The 23,971-nt window shown below is 47.0% G+C and overlaps 2 protein-coding genes across 4 annotated transcripts in view; both read left to right on the top strand.

Moving 5' to 3' along the window:
• The window catches only part of LOC135377560 (triple functional domain protein-like), an 83,008-nt gene extending 78,645 nt beyond the window's left edge, over positions 1 to 4,363 (top strand). The window contains exon 52 of one of the 3 annotated variants that reach the window (XR_010418126.1): positions 2,897 to 3,010. Coding sequence is in view for 1 of the 3 variants with exons in the window: in XM_064610076.1 (XP_064466146.1) it covers positions 2,897 to 3,362 (466 nt within the window). In the remaining 2 variants the exon portion in view is untranslated. Of the gene's footprint in view, positions 1 to 2,896 lie in introns of all 3 variants that reach the window. The other 2 variants (XM_064610076.1, XM_064610077.1) reach the window with 2 other exon arrangements.
• A 14,893-nt stretch (positions 4,364 to 19,256) lies between these two features.
• Positions 19,257 to 22,567, top strand: LOC135377639 (triple functional domain protein-like). The gene is made up of 6 exons (XM_064610250.1): positions 19,257 to 19,324; positions 19,396 to 19,537; positions 19,633 to 19,830; positions 20,238 to 20,456; positions 21,841 to 21,909; positions 22,031 to 22,567. Exons 1-6 carry the CDS (start codon positions 19,257 to 19,259, stop codon positions 22,061 to 22,063), a joined length of 729 nt encoding a protein of 242 aa, XP_064466320.1. The 3' UTR covers positions 22,064 to 22,567.
• The last annotated feature ends 1,404 nt before the right edge of the window (positions 22,568 to 23,971 follow it).

The raw sequence follows: 23,971 nt of genomic DNA, 5'->3' as shown, positions 1-23,971 counted from the left end.
CACTGATGTCATTTTTGCATTTCAGTTACATGGCCAGGCGGACATCCTCTGGAAGAAAGTATGTAACTACAAGATGACTAACTACCTAAAATCCATTAATTAACTCTTTAATTAGGGAATTCTGGGCAAAAGCAAGATAGCAGAACGGGAGGCAATCCTCATTGAAAGCCATCCTATCTTTTAAAAATCCAGAAAAGGGTGCGTGCTGCGAAATACTGATCGCTGAATTTTGGGTTAGTCATCTTGTGGTTGCATACTTCCTTATGTCCACCTGGAGGATATCCACCTGGCCGTATAACTCAATTGCAGAAACGACATCTGTACTGATCTCATAGATTTTTTTAGAAAAATTCTGTAAAGGATAAAAATAAACACCCTGTATGTAGGGAAGCATGAACTATGAAAGGATGAGAAAAAGGTTGCCACTCCCACGAGACAATTTACGCTGCTACAATTTCAGGTGTGTTCCCACTAGTGGGGTACACATCAAACTTCAGTTTAATGAGCCTATTGTAAAGTTCCTCAAGGGCACACAGTGTATTTGATGCGCTGTGACTGTCCCAGACTCAGGCTTTTCACATTATGGATTGACTCTAAGTCATGTGCCACATGCTTAACAGCAACATCTGGAGCTTGATGGTGGATGTGAGAAGGTAGCAGGTCAGACTCAAAAAGCTATGGTTTACTAGCGACGTCTGCGCATCAGTCGCGGTGCTATCACGCTGGTCCCGTCGGCTTAAACCTGCCCTGTTATGTCGTGACAGGTGGTAGAGACACGGCACGACATCTCTCGAAACTTACGTCCTTTTGGCTAATTGTAACCAGGCACTGCTGCTCTCATTGGAGCTTTGAGCTTCCACCTTCTGCGATGCTAAAAAGATGCGATGCACACTGAGTACTATCATTCCAGCTATCTTTCGGATCAAATCTGCTGCTGCTCTCACTTTGACAGCGGTTGCTTTCGCTTTATAACAGATGTGATGACTAAAACACCACCCGTCGTGTTCACAGCTTTTAAGAAATTCACTCGAGATACTGGAGTGTAGTTCAATATGGTCATGCAGCGCAGGTGCGGAACTTTGCTGGCGTTTGGAGAATTTGGTGGCAAGCATTTCCGTCATCACCGGCAATTTACTCGTTAGTGCTCTCTCCCGCGCACCTTCGCCGACTGGCAGTCTGGATGTTTACACGCTGCATAACATACACGCAGCCTTCGGTGTGCATGTCATTGGACTATCCTGACACTGATTCCTTGTTCAGGTGCAGCATTCCAATATCTCGGTCAGATGGGGACGGGCGACATATGCGAGCGCAACACGAACCCACGCACAAAAACGGCGCAACGAAACCAACCCCCAATAGCGATTGCACACGCGCATGCAACCCGCGCGCGCCAGTGTTGCGTAGTTCTGTATCGTGTAAGTTTTGTTCATGCGTCGATACGTTCTATATGGGTTTCTCACGTAAACTTTCGGCAATCTATTGCACGCGTTTCGATAGTGGAGGCACGTTACAGAGAGCTGATCCGGACAATGGGCATCCTGCTGGACTGGCGAGAACCCGTCGAGAAATCCTTTGCAAACACGATTGATGATCTTGCGTGACGCTGATGTCACGAGCACGGAACGCACCGCTACGATGCGTTCCCGTCGGGAAAACGCTGCATGGGTTTAGCGCGTAAGGCTCGTGAATCCGGGAAATCTCGCATATTCGAAGATGTTCGATTTATTCGAAAGCCACGAATATAAAATCATCAAATCGAATACGAATACTGAAAATATTCGATTCATATTCAAAATGTTGATTATTCGCACAGCCCTGCTTTATATCACTTGTAACTACCTAATCTGTCAATTTGTAGCCACAGAATGTTCTTCCTAAGGCATGTGATAAGGAAACGTTTGGGAAGTACTCCAGAAGTATTTAAGTACTTTGCATGAAATGATTAACCAGTAGTACACAACAAAAGTGTTGTGATGCTTCAGCGAAACTCCAGTAATGCGTCTTTCATGGGGGATCTAAGACTAATTGGTGTTATCTAGAGTCACTAAATAAGCTACACTTCGGAGTATCGACATTGAGTTCCAAGAGCGAGCATGCGCCACCTTGTTTCCGAACCAAGCTACCCACGCGCACTTCAGAGCACTTTTGCGCATGATGCCATCTATCGTGCGCGGGTGAAATGTTCCTTTTGTTTGCAAGCAGCTCATCAAGGCTGACGGCCCTGAGCTCACCCGGACTACCTCGGGACGCTCCGGTTGAGAATGCATGGATTATTGCACAACAATCATACATGCTTCTCTCTCCCACGGGGAGCATTATGTTAGCCGTCTTTGATCCTCAAATGGGAATGGTACCGGTATGGTGCGGAAACAAGATGGTGGCCCTGCTCTCCCTTGGACGTCAGTGTCGATGATCTGAAGCGAAGCTTAGTTAGTGACTCTAGTGTTATCCATAAGACATACCATTTGATTACAGTAGCATAAAGAAATATGGTTCAAGGGAACACCGTTCTTGGTTATGTATAAAGATTCTTGGAAGCACATTCAGTCCACATCAAAGAAAAGCAAACAAAAACCAATAAGTTCTACTTCATATCCTTAGTACCGTGATCATTCTAACCAGATATCTCGAATAAAAATTCATGCATCTGGATGTACTTCCTGTCCCACTGTTTCCTTTGAATTGCACATGTAACAGAACTTGTTGTTGAGCCCCCATTTTGGGAGGTATCGTGAATGAGCTGTTGTAGTAACACACTTAAATGTGCCGCTGCATTGTTGTGTTAAGCACCAGTGGTTAAAAGCACACTAGCGCTCCTGCACTGACCCTTCTGTGTGCCGTGGAACAATATTAAGAAGTATACTGACTCGTGTTTATGCATGTGGCATTGCAGTTCTGCCCCTGAGCTGGGGTCCCTGTGGAACCCGTCACTGCGCAAAACACTATCCCACCCAGCTGCTGCCCATAAATCGGTGCGTAGCTCAGTGATGTCGGACAGTGTACCCAGCCTGACGTCCAAGTCAATGCGGCAACCTGCCCGGGACAAAAAGCTACTGCGGCCGGCCACAACGAGCGGTGGCAGTCGAGGTGCAGCGGAAGCGGAGGACGTGCAGCGCAAACACTCGTTCCCAGTGGCGCAGCAGCAGCAGAGCCCCGGCAAGGGAAAGCGCAACTTCTTCGAGGGCTTTCGAAATACACTGCGTCCCAAGGCGGCCAAGGCGTCAGAGCCCCCCCTGTGCTTTAGTCACAGCTTGGACTCTGCTACACGCGCAGCAACACTGGACCCCAGCGATGGGCGCCGCTGGTCTGAGACAACACGTCCGGTAAGGCCTGAGGGCCCCGTGGTTGCCCACGACTGACCTCGCTCAGAGCTCACCAAGAGAGACTCGATAGCTATGCAGACGTGCTGAAAGTTTGTTCCCTGTGCTGTACATAGTGTACATAACACTGGAAGTGAATGCTGTCTTTATGTCCACGTGTCCCACTTTAACACGCATGGTTTGGGGGTCTTGATTGCCACTAATACGTTACATTTAGGATGCATGTATTGGTGGCATACAGGTGCCAGCCCCGAGTGTTAATTGTACATAGGTATATATGAGAGTGGTAATGTATTGGGATGTTGCAGGGCTCGATATATAGGAACAACTATTTGTGTTTGGCATTACGCTTGATGTGACCTGAACAAACTTTTGTCATGCTAGCGTGAAAGCTACCACCGTTAGTTATCTTTCCTGTTCATGTCATTCACACAAGTTTTGATGAATGTGTACAAGGGCCCAAGGAAGTAGCAAGAATATTGGGCAAGTCGGGACAAGCCAGTTGTTATTTCACCTCTGCGATCACACCTCAAGGCAACCTTTCTGTTGTCATTGTTCCAAACCACTGGAAAGTCACACTTGCTGGGTCCATAGTTTGGTTAGAAACATAATGTTTGGCCACCCTGATTTTCAGAAATGTGAGACTACATGAAAACACAGTACCTTGAGCTCTGAAGCCTGCAAGTATTTCCAATGTGATGCAGTGTTTCTGGCAGTTGCTTTCACTCTTTCCTTGAGCAGTAACTGTGGCCATCTAAGCTTGTTTTCTCAAGTCTTTAAAGGGGCACGCGACGTTTTGCAGCAATGGTTCAGGCACATTTTGTTGTCCATTTTACGAGAGGCTGTGTGGATGCAGGCTACAGAGATGCATAATATTTTACACCTGCGGGGAATGGTCTGTTTGTATAGTGTGAAATTATAAGCTGTACAATAAAGGCGTCTACTTAAATGGAGCCATGGGGTGGAAGGCATAAAGACTGTATAAAACACTAGTCAGTATTTATGGACAAATGGTTTTATAATAAATTTATTCACTTGCATGTTTGCAATGATGCCTTTACTCACATCCAAGTTTGGCTGTTGGTAACTCCTCCTCCTGCCTGTTGGCCAGTGGATGTGACTACTCACATGCCTACAAGAAGAGAGTATCACATAGATTTAATGCAGTCAGCTGGTAGTCAGTAGTTGGAAGACAAAAACAGACATTAACTAAATAGATGGGATTATCAAATGTTGCAAGAAATCTATGTACAGACGTTCACTTTAGATAGCTGGTAATACTGAGATGATGTGGGTTGGTTGGTCCAACATATATGGTAAGAACTTTACCACCCAGTGCAGTGTTCCTTGGCACTGGGGGGTTTTAAAGTTTTTACCAAATATGCTGGCAATACCTGGAGCAGGGCTGTATATGTGTAATATTCCATTTGAAACAAAGTATGCAGAAAGAACGAAAGTACTGTTAGGCACCATCCACGGTATATCCTGCATTAAAGCATGCTCAAGTGCTTCATTTTTAGTGTCGATCAAGTATACCACCATTGTGTAGACACTCTGTTGTTGCATTTTATTTTATTTCGCACTCTAAGCGACTGCATTGTCCAAACTTATTGATACCTGTCCTCCTCCCAAACTCATCATGGCCATTGGCCGTGTGGGCTAGAGCACTGCATGGGCTCGGGCCTGCCCCAAAATCCCGTGCCAGCCAAAGTTTTTTTTTTTTCACGCTAACACACTGAAATCGAAAAAATGTCGTAGGGTACTACTAAGAATAACTGATTTCATGTTCATGTAAGGCGATGGTTCCAAAGTAGATCAAGCTGGACACTTTGTTAGGGAAGTCAGCTGTTCCCTTTACTTGTAAAAGTTGTAACAGAGAAAGAAAATGGCATTGAGATTTGGATAGTATTTTACTGTCAGAATATCTAGCAAAAACACCAGTGAAACTTTTCGTCAAGCAAAATTTTGCATTTTTAGTAACAATTTTATGGTGCTTGCACATACCTCAGCTTGAATTTTTGCAATATTCCCCCACTGCACAGAGGGCGTACAAAGCTGTACGACGGACCCTAAAATATTACAGTGAAGATAATGTGAATCTCTTCAGCATACAGAGGCAACAGGAGAAGCGCATTCCTATTTCAAGCACGAATGGGGCACTTGCTAACAAATGCTCGAGGATATGAGCTGTTTGAAGACATCGACCCCACATGCAAACTGTGCAGCAGAGTCTCTGCGCCACATCTGGCTTGTTGTGTGACATACATAGTACAAATTTGTATGCCAGAGGTTTGAAACAGTGATGGAATTCATCCAGACGCCCCAATGGTGCTTGATTACTATATGTGCTAACAAATGGAAATGCAGTAACAACATAAAGTGAGGCGCTCAGGTGTATGCAGCTCCATCTAGTGAAGTGGGAACAACCCAAGAACTTGCAAACTGCCATTGTAGTCCTGGTTGCAGTCTGGACAGTCATGACCAGTAGTATATCTGTAAATCTTATGTAATAACCAGAAATATGCAGAATCTAGTATAGGAGCACTTTTACTGACCATTTGCCTTCCATCATCTTCGACAGACCTTTTGGTTCAAAGTGACAGTGATATGAGGTTTCTGCAGCATTTCCAGAAATTTGCTGAAAATACTGACTTTTAACCATGAAAATTTCAGTTGTTTCATGAACTGTTGAAAAACTCTCATACTGCCCTTATGAGGGCAGTGCATGATGGCTGGCCATTAGACCAATCAGACCATTAGGCCATCAAGCCAAGAGTTGTTTGTGGTTTTCGGGACATCTTAGTTCTATGCAGGTTTCTTAACGTATCACTTCTGATCGTGTCTTGGAATGGTATCTTTAGTGACGGATGGAAAAGCGTGTCCCATAGACATCACTTTAAAACATTGCAGGGGTGTTTCTGATAGTGTGTTTTACAACTCCGAAATTGAAGAACTACAAAGATAAAGCTTGTCTCAGGGTACCGTTTTAAAACGAATGTTCCGCCACTGCCAGTTGGTTTTGGAACTACAAAAGTTGCACAACAGTAAGCTGAAAGAAGTCACGGTTAGGAATGCAGCACCATAGTTGACTTTTCATTGCAACATGCATGTCAAATTAACAGCTTGCTCTATGGTAGGCAGTGTTCTGTTTACAAGTGACATCTTGGAAAAGGCCCAGATCTATGTGAAAGTTTCCTGAACAGTCCTGAAGTTTTCCCCTTTGTCTGCCATCATACCACTGAGCATTATTTATGTTGTTCAGGGTGATCCAGAAAGGTGAGACCATCAAATAATTCGCTTCAAGTAAACTAAGAGAAGTGGAAAACCCCATTATCTTCTGCGCTTCTCTGATTCTCCAAGTGGTTCGAGCTCTCGGCTCAGCGTCTGTGCCGAACATTCGCAGAACACTGGTGCTGTCGTTTGGTTACAAAAGATAGGTTGGTTAGAAAAGATCCATACCTGTCATGTAGCTTGAGTGGTGATGTGATGGCTTGTATATAACCGCATACGATTTCTTTTTAAGAAACTCTGAGGCTGGTGAGATCCCAGCTCACAAACTCCTCTCTAGTGGAGGTAACCTTACAACAGTGGAAGAGGTTCAGAGCCACGAATGCCGTAGACGGAACAAAGGACCTGTTGACATCGAACGATCTGTTAGCTGGACTCCAAATTTTCGTCGAATGAGTTCAAGGGACAGTGATGGCTCAAGGTACAGACTTCCAGGTGTCTTCCTTAGAACCCCAGTACGAGGGACGTCGCGTGAGTTCTCGGGCTAACCTAAAGAAGGTGGCTGGGGAAGTCCGGTGGAGAGAGTGAAAAAAAAAAAAAAAAACGGAAGTTTTGTCCTAAAAGACACAGGTCATGGGCGTCAATGACCTCATCATTACTGGGAAAGTGGACACTAGAGAGTTCCTTTCTAATCTTGTGGGGAACACATGGAAATCCGATGGAGCGAGATCTGGCGCGTATGGCGGTATGAGTAGAGCAGCATGGTGTGGGGGGTGCATTTTCCTGATGGAACAGGACCCCCTCCCCGAGCATACTGCGTTGTTTTGCCTTGGCGTTAACACAGTCAACCGATCGGTTGCCCCAGTGAACGTCTGCCCTATCTTAAAGTAATCCATGAGCAGTACACCCTCCGAATCCCAGAAAACTGTGGCCATCACCTTGCTAGCTGATGGAACAGATCGAGCCTTTTCGGTGGTGGGCGAAGAGGAGGAGTTCTTCCAATGTTTGAAGTGGTGGACGCACCACTTGTCCACAGTCACAAGTGGGCCACTAAAGTCCACGGATTTGCCCCTGAATAGCTGGACATTGTCCCTGAATATAGTAGTGTCAAGGGCGGCTACAGCACGGAAGTGGGCTGCGGGGTTGCCCGGTCCTGGCAGGCCTGCAGAAGTGAGCGCACAAGAAAACGTCCACAGTGTACGATGAGAGTTGGCATCCGGACCGTTTGCTCAGGTCAGAGACATATCCAAAAGCGCAGTTCAGCACGCCTTGAGCCGATATCCTGACGTGCACCAACACATCCCCCCCCCCCCCCCCCCCCCCCCCAATGGTCGCCGCCATGTCCCAGTGGATGCCAGTAGGAGTTAGGCCCTTCCGAGACAGATATTGAGTGATCGCATGTGTCCTCACTCTCTCCATTTTATCTCAGCTGCGCCGTCACAAGAAAACCTTGAAGCGCACACACGCCATTTCTGGTGGCACCAGTATTGTACAATGTGCTGTGTGGTGAAGTTTCGTGTCTGTGTGCGCACTCCTTCTGTGTCGGCTGAGAACTTGTAGGACGCCCCTCGTACGTGCACACGCCCTTGTTGCGTAGAGCTGCTCTTTGATGCAGTATTTTTACTATCTATGTAAATACTTAGAAAATGACTGAATGACTGAGTTGGAAAGATAGCGAACACACAGAGGAAAGTTAACTACGGAAGCAAAGAAAGGAGAGAGAACAGGAAACCATGTTCTACGGAAGCACAATATACTTAGCAGCCAGAAAACCACGGAAGTTCTTGATGCGTCGAAACACGGAGTGTCTTACAGGATGCCAGTGAAATATGCCACTGAACCAGTAGTTGGATCATCAGTAGAAATCAGTTGGAATTAGTACTCTTCATAAAAAAAATATGAAGAGCCCGAAACATGTTGGAAAAATGAAACGTTTGGGCATGTGTTCAACAAATTTCTGTGCAGTATACTACATATTTGGCACATACAAATGCAACAGATAAGCACGAAAAATTGTTAATGGAGTTAAGAACCTCTGTTTGGGAGAGTGTGGTTGAATAGCAACTCGTACTGTTGGTGACATTACAGGAGGGCGTGGTCTTTCAAGTTCAGAAAGCCAAGCTTTAGATCAGAAAAGAAAACGAAGCCTGTGGGCGAGAACCAGAAGATAATAGAAGAAGCCAGAAAACGTGAGTTCATTTTATCTCTTTCATACTCGCCGTTTCACGTAGCCACATCTCAATGTTTCATACTCATATCATGCTGTTGATGCCACTGCTTGTGGGCAGCACAGGTCAGCAAATTCCCTCATGATTACAAATACACATATAATTCGTCATCAGATCATGGGGGAATGATGTGAAATTAAAGTTGGTGTGGAATTGAAGTTGTAGCCGAATCAGGGGCGTAGCTAGGGGAGTTAGCAGGTTCACCCCCCCCCCCCAAAAAAAAGAAAAAAAATATATATATATTCTGGCTACCACACCAAGTCAGAATTATGGGTTTTAGAGTGGATGTCCATCGATGGATTTTGGAGTTGAATGATCGTCGACCACAACTGTTTTGCCTGAGAAGATCATTCGGTAAATAACCAGTAATGAAACATAAGCCACCTATGGCACACGCGTCCTCCCAAAAAACGGCGTATGGCAAAAGGCGGCCCCATACAACCGCACGAACGCACTGGGCTGCTATGCACTTCAGAAATTAGAATAGGATTGCTGTTAGAAACTGATGCAAGGCAAGATTAGAAAACCGAGCGCACCGAGCACCAACCATCCTCCCCACCATAGGCGGAGAGTTTTCAATCTACTGGAGGGGGCCGGGGTACGACGCCCCCCCCCCCCCCTTTCATGCATAGATGTCGGACAGGGTGTCGGGAATTCCGTGTTGCATCTTTTCAACTCGTGATGCGACGTTAGAGGCAATTTTTTACAGGATTTTCATGAGCACTCCGCATGAAACACGCGATTCATAGTATATCCCACGAAACGTTCATCTTGAGTGTCAGCTGGGTAGACTTCCCGGAGGGGGCCTGGCCCCCCCTGGGAAAGTTTCGCTCCCCCCCCCCCCTCGTGGTCGGCGCCTATGTGTCCGCACCTATAACCAACGCACGCGCTCAGATTTGCCATCGCTTGCCAAGCTTGGCAAGTGCTTGGCCTGCCAACCTAGCCGTGTTTGACCAACGTGCTCGTTTCTTGTACGGATCTGTGGCCGACGACTACCCTGGCCGACGGCTTGCCAAACCTCGCTCTGCCTATCACTATGCAACATTGCGCCCAACCAGAGGCGGAGAGTTTTCATTTTCCCAGGGGGGCAAGGACGCACCGCGAAATAAGTACTGTGGCGGGGGGTATGTTTAATAAGAAAAAAAAACAAAGGTAAGCCAGATGGATGTCGGTGGGTTATTCCAAAAAAAGAGTGAAATGGGGTAGACAAAAAAGGCAAAGAAAAAAGAAAGCAAAAGGAAACAAAAAGAAAAATGAAGAACACAAAACTAAAGCTGAAGAATCACACACTCTGGCGGGATCTTATGATGTATGTAGAACTGGTATAGAAATAAGAGGAAGGAAGAAACAGAAAAAAAAAAAAAATACAGAGAGAACGTAACAGTGAACATGTGCACAACTGAAGCATTACGCCTTTGAAAACTGACTGCAAAAGGAACAAAACGCATTGAATCCTCGGTGTTTGACCCGAAATCCGCGCCATATTATGGAATATGGTCAATGAAATGGATGCCAAGCGGGAGTTGAACCCGCTCCCAACGGATATGCGTTCGAAGAAGATTCTACTGTTACACGTCACTGGCAGCCGCTGGTACCTTTTCGACTGCTTCGTTTCATTGATCTGATTGCTTTGGACGAAATTCAGGCTATGTGTTGTGTTTTTTTTCTTGTCTTACTTTCTACTGTGATGAGTATGGTGGGCGGATACATATTTTACAAATTGCAAGATGCATTTTTGGGGTTGGTGCCTCTTCGCTCTTTTGACCCGGGCGCGCCGAGCCCCAAAGGTTGGTGTCAGTCTCTTAGCGGGACTTCCCGGGGGAGGCGGCGCCCCCCCTAGTTCATGTTCCGGGGGGGGCAAGGGCCCCGCGCCCCCCCGTAGTCGGCGCCTATGGCGCCAACGTTGGCTGGCCGAGGGCGTCGTTGGCCAGCTGTCATCCGACTTTTTGCCAACCGTCAGCCATCGGCCATTGCTTGCTTGGGCAATCGTGCAACGCGCAAAAGGACGTAATTCATTGGTGTAATTCATCGGTGTAAGGACGTAATTCATTCGTGGATAAGGGAGTGGAAGCGAGGTCCTTCTGCGCTTCACCGCGACCAGCCGCGTCAAAAATACGTAACCCGAAACAATTAATTAGTGCAACAAATGACCGCCCTCAGTGGCAGATTTTTCTCCAAAAGGTGTTCACTGAAGGTCCCAACAGGCTAGTATCCTGCTTTAGAAGTTGTTTTTCACGAAACTCAGTTGAATTTTTATTTTAAATAATGAGCGCCCTCCCACTCTTACACACGGATGCGCAGCTTGTAGGTGGTATAGGACAGATAACTTGTAAAAAGGAAAGTTCTTTGATTGGTGCACCCGTTCGCGTATTATTTAGCCTGCTGGCGATTTAACTGAAACAACCCCTGTATATTTGCTTGAATTCACTACTTTTCCAAAGACTGCAGTTTCCGACTGCTTTGAGTTTCCCTTGTGCAGTGACGACTTATGATGATGTTGAACGATGTGCAATGGTGGGTTTTGAAATTGAAGTCGAATGATGTTGATGTCGAATGATGAGTTATGATGGATGTCGATGTGATGTGATGGGCTGTGAGTAAAGGCCCATCATGATGTGATGTTGAGTGAATTTCTGAGAAAAAGGCGCCGAATGGGCGACCCACTTCAGGTAATCGCCTTTAATTGGTTCATTTTTTAAGGATAGGATATCCTATCCTTATCCTATCCTATCCTAGTAATATCGATATTACTCTCTCTTCGTTTACAAAATGCATAAGTTGATGAAATGAAAGTTGCTAAATGAGTTGCTCGTTCGTTCCAGAAATGCAACGCGTTCTTGGAACCAGTGCTCCGACTTCGGCACAAGTGGGAACATGCGCTGTGCTTAAGTGCCGCGTTGCACATACAGCCGTGAAGTGTCTTGGATTTTGCCTGGTGGAACTCATGTGAACGCGGAAAGTGGTGTGGAAAGTGGAAAGGAAGTGCTGTTTTAAGATGGGAGCTTCGAAGTGTGACTCGTTCCTCCTGAACCGCGCGAGCGAACGCTGTGCGAACGAACTGTGGCTCACCGCCAACATGATGGTATCTGCATGCTCGAGGTCAGCGACAGCAGAGTGGCAGACTCGGATTGTACAGCTGTTTGGCTGATACGGGGGAGGGTTTCGTTACGTCTTCGTCCGGCCTGAACTTGCTGTTGTTGGTAAGGCCCGACATGTGTACCCTTTGCTCTGCATGTTTACCACAGGCCGTGGAAGCCCAGAAAAACACTTGAATTCGGATGAAGCCAAGAAATTTTGGCGTTCCTTAATATCCCTCGGTTGTCCTGTCCAGAATCCTTAGGATGTTTGGAATTTCGAAACTGATTCGCGTGATTCGTTGTCCTTTCTTACAGTATTATGTGGACTGCATAGCTTTAAGGATGTTGTGCATACAACAATGTAAGATTCCGCAAGACCGATGTAAAGGCTGGTTCCCCTCTGGCAGGAGAAGCTAAGCGGGGCCCGCGCCGCCATGCGGAAAGTCGCGGAACCAGCTCCGCTGCCCCTTTACCCACTCGCGTTCTTGTTATGGTAACGTGAATGCGCGGGACGACACCCATCATCGGCATTCGGCAATGGGCTGCTCGCTGTCACTAAAGCTCGCTATCACTTTAGCTATCACCAGAGCCGTATATTAAAAGGGAGTCTGGCCATTAATGGGTCATGCCTATACCTGAAGCTCCACCCACTTTTTCAGCTTTCCGACCAATAATGTCTTGAAATGTGAAGCACTATCAATCAGCCTATCCCCACTAAATGCCCCCTTATCCAACATGGGCAGCGCCATTTTGGGTGGCAAGTGGATTGGATGGATTGAAATGGATACATCTCGTAATCTGCAAAGTAGTGGATTGTTGGTGCAAATTTGATGAGCGCCACCTAGGGAGCGTAAGGCACGTCGGGAATTGTCGTCTGCTTCCGTCGTTGTACCGCTGCCGGCAGCTGGGACACATTCTGTTGTCGGTATGATTTTAAACAAATCCACGTGAATAGTTGGAATATAAGAGGCAAGAATGTTTATATCCATGAAATCCAGCAATTAAATATAAGATTGTACAGCACAGCGCCGTTTTTGTTATGGTTTCGTTGTGATCGCCGTGTTCACAAGGCCTAACACCGGCGACAAAACGTATTATTTTCAGTTAGATATCGATGGATGAGCATAAGTTGAAACTGATTTCCGAGAAACTTATATTAGGATGTACATTTGCAGCGTAAAATCAGGTTAGTCTGTGAAAATTTTTTGTCACGAAATCCCCGCTTCACTGTGTTTGTTTTCGTCGCCATTTTGGGTGGCAGTATGGTGTCATGGCGACCCCCTTGGTAAAAAGCAAACCAATCAGAGGAGCGAAACTGTGATTGACAGGTCGAGCCTCTTTTTGTGACTCCTCCCAATGGCCAAGCTCCCTTTTAATATATGGCTCTGGCTATCACGGCCACACAGCGCCGCCGCAATGTCGGGCCCTACCTATATCCTCATTGGCTACCCGCCGTCCGCGATCAGTCGTGCCGAGCACGACTAGCTCCGCAGGAGAGAGAATCTTCCCTTGCGGCGAGGTCAAGCACGCCCTTCAGCGTGATCCCACTATGGTACAGCGAGAGGATACCGGAAAGTTGTGGCTATACGTGCCCCTAACGGCATGTTTCGCATACCCTGTACAGGAAAGCCAGTTCAGCCGGGAAAACACAGGTTGTGGGAATTCAGAATACAATGGTGCAACTACAGTGGGATCCGGCCCAGGACGTTGCAGATTGTCGAATGATTGGTTATCTGGTCGAAAAGTGTGCCACAGGTGAGGAGGGCACGGAATCCTTGTAGATCGTCAATCGATGTCACGCAACACAAGTCCGGCAATCTCTTTAGTCCAGGTTCCTATCGTGTACGTTCTGTATTTTCATGTGTGGTCCTTCTTTGCAGACTCTGACGTGTGGGTCCCAGCGGCCCACTACTGCACGTTGTACTCAAACGCTGCAATGTGAACCCGGTTGTTATCGCTTCAGAGTGCTGGGTAGCTCTGAATTCGGAACTAGCGATCCAGGGGAAGTATCGGACCCGATAACACTTACTGGTGAGCGCCTCATAGTATTAAGGCGTTGCGACGGTGAAATTTTGACAACGAATTACATTACCTACGGCTCAAGCTAGTCGTCTTGAAATATAGGTGCACCAAATACCTGAAGCCGAAAGAAAATGTATACCGGAGGTCAGGAATTATAACTTATAAGAGTCATTGTGAAAGCTTTATTGAGCGCGCTAGCATCTCACTGCTACGACGTTGGGGAGTCTCCCCCACGGTCCATTGACTCCACCGTGAGGGAAGGAGGACTCCCCTCGCTGCGAAATTTGGATTGTCGTGTTCGTTTGTTCGGTAGAATGCGGAGCGTCACAACTTCTTATTATGATGCTGACTTATGTACGCTTGAAGTAAGGCTAATGAGTATCTGCTTAATAAGGACAAATGTTTCACTGTCGACAGACATGCAATGCAATACCAGCCACTTATCCACAGCGGCTCCAGAAGATGCATGCCGTTTCCCCATCACCGGTTTGCTGGAAGGAAGGCTTTCATGACAACTACGTTGAAGTTGCGCTCTGCGGCAGGTAAATCTCACTTCGTGCCGACTAACCAGCAGTAAAATTACAATAGATGAAACATTATGGGTAGGATTCCGGGTTTTCGGGTTCATCCGGGAAACTTAACGCAGTTTGTATTTATCCGAAAGGATCCGCTTTTGGAGCTGAGCAAGAAAACCCATACCCCGATGGCTGGTTGACGGAATAGACCTCTCCCTGTTTGTAAACAAATGACGTCATAGTGTTCGACAGCGCCACCACTTTGGTATAGTTGAGCTACGCTCGAAGCTATAGGGCGGAAGCCACGGTCTTGAGGGGATTACGATGGTCCCTGAAAGGGACGCGACCTTCGGTCCTACTTTCTTTGAATAGGAGGCAGCGAACAAGTGCCCATCGTGGAACCCTGCCTCCCCTTCCGATTTGTTTCTGTTTCAGTCTGTCTACCACCGTCATGATGACGTCTCTCGGGCAGAGGTCTATTCGTTTCCCTTTGTGTGGAGATTGCCTCACATCGCGCAGTTACCGGCCCTCACGACAGGGAAGGGTGGCTCTCTTGGACCCAAACCCAATGTGCAATGTAGTCTTTCCATAATGCACGAACATCCTTGCTCAGGCACCTCATCATGGGTTCCAGGGTAGGGGGCGCCTCGACTTACTTAGTGACTCTACTCGACACCAGGACATTTTGAGGTCATTTCTGCCATTTTGTAGGTCTATCTGGAAGGCGTCCGGCGCATTAGGGGTTTTCTTCCCCCTTTTTCTGTGAGTCATGCTTCCTATCCACCTTATGGTGGACAAGGGAGTAGAGATGACATAGGTTCTTGAAATGACAGCTGTTGTTGAGAGTAAGATTGGACGTAAAGCGTAGCTGCCATGTCAAGTAATGTCCAGATAAGCGGATTTGTTACGCAGCTTCTCATTCTTTGTGTGAGTATGTCATTCCAAATCCACAGCCGTCGCTTTTTCTTCGAACTTGGAGTATTACCCCAGTTTGCGAAAAAATATACGACGAAAAACTCCCAATTCTCGAAGATAATAAACTCCCTAAAACACCCTCCCGAATACGCAGAGTTCGAGGTAACCCGTTACAAGTAACTCGTTACTGTAACTAAGTTCCTTTTTTTGGTAACTTGTAACTTAACTCGGTACTTTTACGCCGTGGTAACTTTCAGAGGAACTCGTTCCTTTTTCAGGTAACTTTGCCAAAGTAACTTAAGTTAAGTTCCAAGCTACTTTTAACTCGCTGTCACGCACGTCCACATATTTTCTTGCTTTCTCTCAGGTTCCTTCATGGCTTTTTTTTTTTTTGCCATAATACGTGATATTCAATCAATGACAGTAGTTTATTCAGGAAGTAAGAACCACTGCCACTGAAATGAAGCTGGACCATTGTGCGCCCACAAGGAGTAAGATGCAAAGCGTTCGAATAGACCTCTACCAGAGAAACGTCATCATGACATTGGTAGACACACTGAAACCGAAACAAATCGGAAGGAGAGGCCTGGGTTCCACGAACGGGCACTTGTTCGCTGCCTCCCATTGAAAGAAAAGCAGGACCGAGGGTCGCGTCCCTTTAAGGGACCATATCGCAATCCCCTCAAGACCGTGACTTTCGGGCGCGACCTTCACCTCTAGCTTCGAGCGTAGTTCAATTCTACCAAATTTTGGCGCTGTCGAACACTATATGACGTCATTTGTTTACAAACAGGGAGAGGTCTATTGTTGGACATAAACGAAAACGATCTAAGCCTGTTGCACTCCTCCGCAGCCAACTCAAGGTCTAACTCAAGGTCTAACTCAACTGCTCACGCGCGCTGCACCTGCTTAATGCTATTTTGTGTCCTAAGTAACTTGGAAGTAACTCGTTCTTTTTTTTAAGTAACTCAGTAACTGCGAGTTACATTTCAGGCTGAAGAACTTCGTTATTAACTTAGTTACATTTTGCATACGGTAACTTGTAACGGGTTCTTTTTGACGGGTAACTTCACAATCTATGCGAATACGACAACAAATGAACCCCGAAAACCTGGAACTCTAATTAAAATGACGAACATAAAAGTAGGATGGAAGCGAGCTGGTGATAATCTGGAGGTGACATTCCTTGATATCGAGGGAACACAACGATGAAAGTGAAACAATAGCACTTGATGAGACAAATGAGACTTGTTCGTCGTTGTCTTCCCTCAATCTCAAGGAATGTCATCTTCAGTCTAATTGAACCCGTGGGTGCAATAAGTGGACAAGTCGAAAATCCCAAATCTAGAAAACTTCAAGTTAAAGTATTTGCAGCTGGGTTTCCTCGAATGACGCAAATGCAAAATGTGTGACATATATGTATGTGTCTACTCTACACGCGTGTCCTGTTAGCATCGTTTTGCGGTGGGGGGTGATTTAGCAGAAACTGAACAAAATCCAGCAACATAACTTATCCCCTTTCGCACAGTGTTTTAGTGCAGAAAAAGATAATTGGCACGAGTCAGACCTTGGTGGCTGAACAAGGATGAAGTGACCCGTGTGTACTGGAGCAGCCATGATCAGGCTGATTTGGTGCTAAACGAGCACACTCTTGAAAATCATGTCCTAAGATGACCAGCACTATACGACTTATTAGCGTAGTGGCACGCGTTTTTCCGATTAGAATGCTCATTAGCACTGCTGACACGGTCACGTGGGGTGGGAAGAACTTGTTTTTTGAGTGGAAGCCGAAGTTCATTTCAGCGTCGTAGCAAATATCAGGTATCATTTAAGCTACACCATGCCCCTTTTCGGGCTAAGAAAAGAAGCCTGATCTGACTGTCCATCCCATTGACACACATGCATTTCCTGTTTGTTATCGTCCTGTAGCATGCCAGTAAATTGCAATACTGTCCTAAATTTTCTTTGACTGGTACGTACTAGTACGTAGATGCCATATCAACAAAAGTACTAAAAAGGGGATAAGTCGACTTATCCCCTTATTGCACCCACGGGTTCAATTATAAGTTATACGAAGCAGGAAGTCACTGGGAGACTTCTCAAAAAAGAAAGTGGGAGAGGAAAGGCACACAAAAATATTTTTTGTGTCTATATTGCTGCAGAAAAATACTGAGCCCTTCAGACCATATTGTTCTCTTTCGTCTGATGCCTGGTGATAACACATGCCTCAAGTCACAGAGGCAATCTTCTGTTGATTTTCTTCGTGTAAAGTTCCGTGTCACATCTTTCAGGGGTCGCTTCTCAACTGTGATGCGGTGTGTTGGGATATCATCTGGGGAACGAGTAAGTCCTATATGCACTATACGAAGAAACATATCTAACATTACTGCAGTAAAAGCCAAGCTCTCTGCACTGGTGCCAAACGTTAAGAGACTTGAGGGTTTGCACCGTCATATATGTGTCCGATTTTCACCAAACTTTGCAGAAACATTCAGTAGCTTCCACTGACACAATATCAAGACAAGGCGTAAAGGTGGCAGAATGGGTAGGCTACATTACATGAAAACGTCACGATCTCCGACTACTTCGCAGGATTTTAATGAAAGGAACGGTACGCGTGGCAAAACTCGTTCGCCTCGAACGACACGGCGACATCGCCGCTGCGTCTGTGGTTCTCTGGCGGGCTCTGGCTCCTCCACGCTGCTGAGCCCGCCCTCTGGATGAACTCCATCGTCTTTGTAGGTCACGTTCACACCCGCACAAGTCGAAGTTGCCGCGCTGGTAGAGGGTAAGGGCTCGGTGTGCGCGTCGGCCAGTGGTTTATCCAGACCCCCCCCCCTCCCAACACCTCCCAAATTTTTTTTTCTGTGTACTATTGTTACAATTTAACGCACCCCCAATTTTTTTTGCAACCCCCCCTCGAGCTTGCGGTTCTGGATAAACTTTACTGGCGTAGTCGATTTGCCTCCACCGCTAATCTTCTTCGGAGCCCCCGTGGCTCTCTCAATCGCTCGGTGCTGGACTTTGGGGGCTTTTTGGGTTCCTCTCGAGCCGCCCTTACTTCTGATTGCCGTTTCCTTCGATTCTGATCATATTTTTAGTTTCATATATGCCGACGTTGTGGCAAAATTTTGAGATTTCAACTTTGCAAATTTATAAAATTTTGCTTATTGTTGTTGCAGCCGATATCGCTTAAGATCCAGGTAGAACCTCACAAGCGCTTTCTAACGACACCTCGATCGGCGTCCTAGCTTGACGCGTTCGCAAGATAGACTGCCAGCAAAGTACGCGTACCCTTATATTTCCGTCTCTCTCGCCCGCGCCCGCCACGCCCAGAGATTGCGTCAGCCGCCGCATAGACCTTGTTAGCTAGAATTTTACACGTGTAAGCTATCTGGATTTATCCGGTTGGTTGCTATCGGTTTATTACTCACCGAGTTATCGCGTCATGAAATTCGGCATAATTTCGTTGCATCGTAAATTTTGACCTGAATACCAAACCGAACATAGAGATGGTTTCACGTTAAAAAAATGTAAATTGAACTGAGATCGTTGTCGAGCTAACAGCCATCATTCACCCCACACCCAACCTTACGTTTCGAGGTAGGAAACATAGCAATAAACGTGGCACAATGTGCTGCACGATCAGTGTGGGCGGGGTCGCTGACCACTGCGGGTCAAAACAGTAAATTCGTGTGAATTCTGCTCACGCTCGTGTCGAGCTGTTTGTGAGATGCGTGCTGAGAAACCAAGTGGAAACCTAGTGGATAAACCATGAAAAAAAAAAAAAACACAAGCGTTGCGGTGCAATTTTGTATTATTTGCCTTTTCGTCAAATTTCACTATATCCTGCCAATTCCGTCCAGGTAGCATGCAAAAAGATAAGCAAGGAACTTCAGTCACTCTCACAGACGGAAGAAGAGTTTCTCATAACGCAGAGACTGCGTCATGAAGCACTCGTCGAGTGCCTGGAGGGCCTACAGCATGGCTGAAAGCTACGTTTTAGTGATGACATTGTAAGTTCTGGACGTCGTAAACAACATCGCCGTGTCACCATACGTCCCTAGTGGTTTCCTTTCTTCTGTAGCGTTGACGGTTCGAGGCTTTTTGATCACGTGCACAAGATCGGGGAACACTACTCAGAACAAACAGTTTGCTTCTACATGACACAGCTTCTTCAAGCCTTAGATTATCTCCACTTGTGTGCAATTGCACATTTGGATGTCAAGGTGGGAAAGCTCGCGAGATTCTCCAAATAAGACCTTCCCTAGATGTGCAGTGTTTCCAAATAATGTTCTCTGGCGATCGTTATCAGCAGTGAAAGATTAATGGACCGTCCCTCTGCACAGCCGGAAAAACGTTATGGTGGAGGAAATGCAGCCAAAGGCTCAAACTGATAGACTTTGGCAGCGCTCGTAAATTTGTGGCAACAACGCAGAAGGTCGTCGTAGAGGGCAGTGTTGAGTTCGCATCTCCCGAAGTCATATGCGGGAACCCAATCTCCTGCAAATCTGACATTTGGTAAGCGCACCATGTATGTGTATTGTATGGCTTGTAGCTCTGCGAGTCCCTGACGCTCTCATTGGTAACGACACCTTCTGGTGGGTCAAGCGTCCCCTGTCCGGCTTCTCACGACCAACTTCGTGTCGGTAGCCCCTTCTTGTTGGTCTTGGCTGGCATAGAGCCACCGCCCAAAACTTCTTGTTGGTGCATGTGAGTGTAAGCTAACGAGATCGTGTTTTGTGTTCCCATTCCAACAACCACCTGTTACCCTGTTTTTAGAATAGAAGACGTTATGGAGTGAGAGTTCTCGTTGTAGCAAGCGTCTTGTAAGATCGTTCTGTCTTGACCGGAACGGAGGAGCGTCGGTTATCCAATCAGACCGTCAGTGAAGGATACAGCGAGCCACAACACCTTTATGTATTCTAGAGCGCCGGGGTACTGCTCTATGTATTCCTCATGGGTCAATCGCCGTTCCTGGAAGACGACGAGGAGGCTACGTGTAACAACGTCATCGATGCGGACTATATGTTCCCCGATTCTCCCGTGATCACGGACGAAGCTCGCAACCTCATTTCCATAATCCTAGTGGTGGAAGCTGAGAAGCGTCCAGGGATAAGCAATATCTTGTCTCATGAGTGGATGAAGGTAGGTATAGCGAGGCACGAATGGTGAATATCTGTTACATTCCCATGAATAAACAGATATAACAGTAACCCAGTGGTTTACCCAAAATTTCGTCCTTGGGGGGGCTCCGCAAGGTGGTGTCTTTACATGCTTTTGACGAGATATTGTGCAATCTCACAAACTTTTAGGGGGTCTCCTGCAGATTTGGCGGGGGGGGGGTGTTAGGGGGTGTAGGATGGGTCTGGGTAAATCACTGCGAGTACCCCATTCTCCGAGGCCGAAGAAGTTCAGGACTTAACGATCAGCGTGAAAGGCCATGGCAGGCTGTTCGGCGTGGGCGGCTGCCCTTCTCGCAGCCTCTCTGCCCCTCTCCCCAATTTTGGTTCATTCCACCCCGCGTTCTCCTGATCCTCCTTTTGCACCCGTCACTCTCGTTCTCAGTAGCAATTCCCTTGTGCATTCACTTCATCTACAGGTCATTGTACAAGCACAAGGTCAAGGAAAAGCCCAGGAAAATATGAAGATTGACAATAAAGGGCAATGGGGGGAACTAGCGTTAAAACCGTCTTTGAGCATTCCGTTCTAACTAATAGCTCGAGCATATCATCGGTTGCGTTTGATATCTACTGCTGTGAATCAATATACTCAAAAGTGCTACCGTTGAACTTAGCCACGTACTCCGTTTACTTATTTGCTTTTTTTTTTTTTATTTATCACGCGTTCTTTCGACCCAGTTAGATCTGTTGACCTGTTGGAACTTTCGACACGGTTGTATCTCTTGACGCGGTTGGACCTTGTGACGCTTTGGAACTCTTGACTCGCATGTCAAATGACCTGTGGATCTCTTGACCATAAACGAAACAAGACCCCCTACTATTCCCTTACCCCGAATTCTCCCGGAGTGCAAGACTTCAGGGCGAGAGGTTACTGGTGGCCCTCCTGCATTTCTGATAGTTCAGCGTTCCTAAGGATGACCTGTCGAGGCTATGATGTGTGATGTGTTCCTAAGGACGCTGTGACGTGCCAACAATCCCGCCTTCAGACTCGTATGCAGTTCCTAAGGATGAGTCACCTCATTTACAAGGCCTTTGCCGTCTGAAAGAGTGCGTCCGGTCCAGATCATAGACGGTCATACGATTTCGAACGACTCACTTTTATCGTCCAGTCTAAAACGAAATCAAACTCGACCACACTGACAGCAAAGTGTCTATTGCAACCCAGACTGATCAGTGCTCTCTCATCAGATGGGAGAGGCTATTCTCAATTGCCAGCCTTCTTCTAAGACAGAGCAGGCATGCACTAGCTAGAGGACTGACCTTTTGAGAACATATTAATATATAACAGCCAGAAATAAAACGTGATTGGAGAATGACTTTTCTTTTTTTTTTTTTTTTTCACACTTTAGAATCCGCAAAAAGCAGAGACTCTGGATAGCTCTCTCTTAAAGCAGTTCACTACAAGGAGAGACAAACTGGTACGTACAGCGATCTCTTTTTTGGAACGATCTCTTTGTGTCGTCTCGGTCCTCCAGCTCCAGCTCGTGGTGTCATTTACAGCGCACCCTTGACACTTGTGATATTTTCTTTTGGCTACAGATTGAAACTGCTGAGACGCTGGAATCGTCTTGAATAGTGGCAAATAAATGCGTAGAAAAATATTGAAACGGGACCTACGAAATCGAAGAACGCTTCATTCCTCTTCCCACGAAAAGAGACTCGTACTTTCCCCATAGCACGTTCCTTCCCGTTATACGTCTATGAAGTGCCCAATGTGCATTGGACATGCCAAGCTGCGACCCAAGGTGCTGTTACATTTCGCCAGTAGTATACACTGAGACTTGGTTATCAGGTGGTGCATTGACGTTTCGCTGCACAAGGGACGGCGCTAAAGTGAACGTCTCGTCATGTGGAAACATTGAACCAAGCTCTCTTACACGATACTCTTCAGGCAGAACTACAAGACGCAAGACCATGGTTCCAGGACATTAGCTGCTGGAATGTGAGCTTGTTGGTGCAGAGAGCAGGTTATCTTTCTCACACATGGACATCAATTTATGTGGACATTTAGGTAGTATGTGCATTTCATGTTTCGGCGGTTCATTTTCTACATCAACATTGAGGTATTTCTACATACGCTCTGTTGTGGTGAAGAGTAACATGCGGGTTTGTGTTGTGTGAATGGATATGTATGAGAAGAGTGCGAGAAGATGGGCAGCGTGGTCGTATGAATGGAATGAAACGCATAATTAATCTCAATTAATTAGAGGCAATACAGTATTCTGACTTGCGCAGGATGACTGCCAACCAAATCCCGTTGGTTTCCGCCTCGCCTGATGCACGTGTTTGCTTCTTCTTTCTTTCTTTCTTTTTCTTTTGCCATAAGAAAAAGAAAAAAGCTTGGGTCAAGTTACGTGAAACACCCTGTATAAGCAAAGAACATGTACGTAGTTAATAAAAAGAGTTATTTTGCTGTAGAAACATTTGCGTAGTGTATGCATTACTTGTATACAGTGCTTACCTGCAAATGTAGTGCCACAGGAGAGGTACCTTTGAGTTAGTCCTCCAAGCAATGTGTCTCGTCCGATTAAAACCCGAAGGCTGACCAAGTCCCATTTCACTTCAATTCACGACTTCAAATTCACGGAAGTCACATACCTTGCACGTGTCGTTGCTACGGTCCGCTTAGTTAATCCTATATAGTAACAAGTTTACACCTGGTCCGGAAGGCAGGAATCATAGTTTGCTAATATATACCCCCTCCAGCTGCAGTTGAGGACCTGGAGAGCTGGACAGGCTTCACGTCCGAACATTCGTCCTGTCCTAAAATTGGTTCATTCTCGACCATGTGGTTCACACCAGCAAGTGGTGCCCCATTTCGAAGAGAAGCCGGAGTCGTAGCGGGGTGACCAAGGTGTCCGTCTACGGTGCGGCACGTGACGGAGAATAGCTAATCAGGCTGCGCCCCGTCACGTGAAAGCGCGGTGCGACGGCAGCTCGGACGCTTGAGGGTCAGTTCTCACTTGGTGAGCTGGAGGAGGGGTGGGTGGGGGGGGGGGGGGGGGGGGGTGGGGGGGGGGGGGGGGGGGGGGGGGGGGGGGGGGTGGGGGGGGGGGGGGGGTGGGGGGGGGGGGGGGGGGGGGGGGGGGGGGGGGGGGGGGGGGGGGGGGGAGGAGTGTTCGTTGGTAGGAACCCGAGAGGTCTGCCTGCCTGATTAGGCGGCATGTTTCTCGGGAAGGGAAAGATGGTGGAGAGGAGGAAAGGGTGAAGTGGAAGACCGAGCGGAATCCGCTCGGGGGGAGGATAGCTGCGTCCATGGGCCGACTTCAGGGGAACTGTGCCGGCATACGCCTATTACACATCTGAGGGAAACCCAGGAAAAACCCCGCCTCAGACTGGGAGGTCCGCGGATTCGAACCGCGGACCTCCCAGTCTCCAAGCGCACGCGTTACCGCTGCGCCACCGGAGCTGGTGTCTTGAGCTGGCGGCGGAAATAGACGCGCATTTCCGGCGTTGGGAGAGGAGAGACGTCGAGCCAAA

Source organism: Ornithodoros turicata, chromosome 1 (genome assembly GCF_037126465.1).
Source record: "Ornithodoros turicata isolate Travis chromosome 1, ASM3712646v1, whole genome shotgun sequence".
NCBI classification, from domain to species: Eukaryota; Metazoa; Arthropoda; class Arachnida; order Ixodida; family Argasidae; genus Ornithodoros; species Ornithodoros turicata.
The sequence above is the reverse complement of the archived record's forward strand: the minus strand, read 5'-3'. Positions and strand labels throughout refer to the sequence as shown.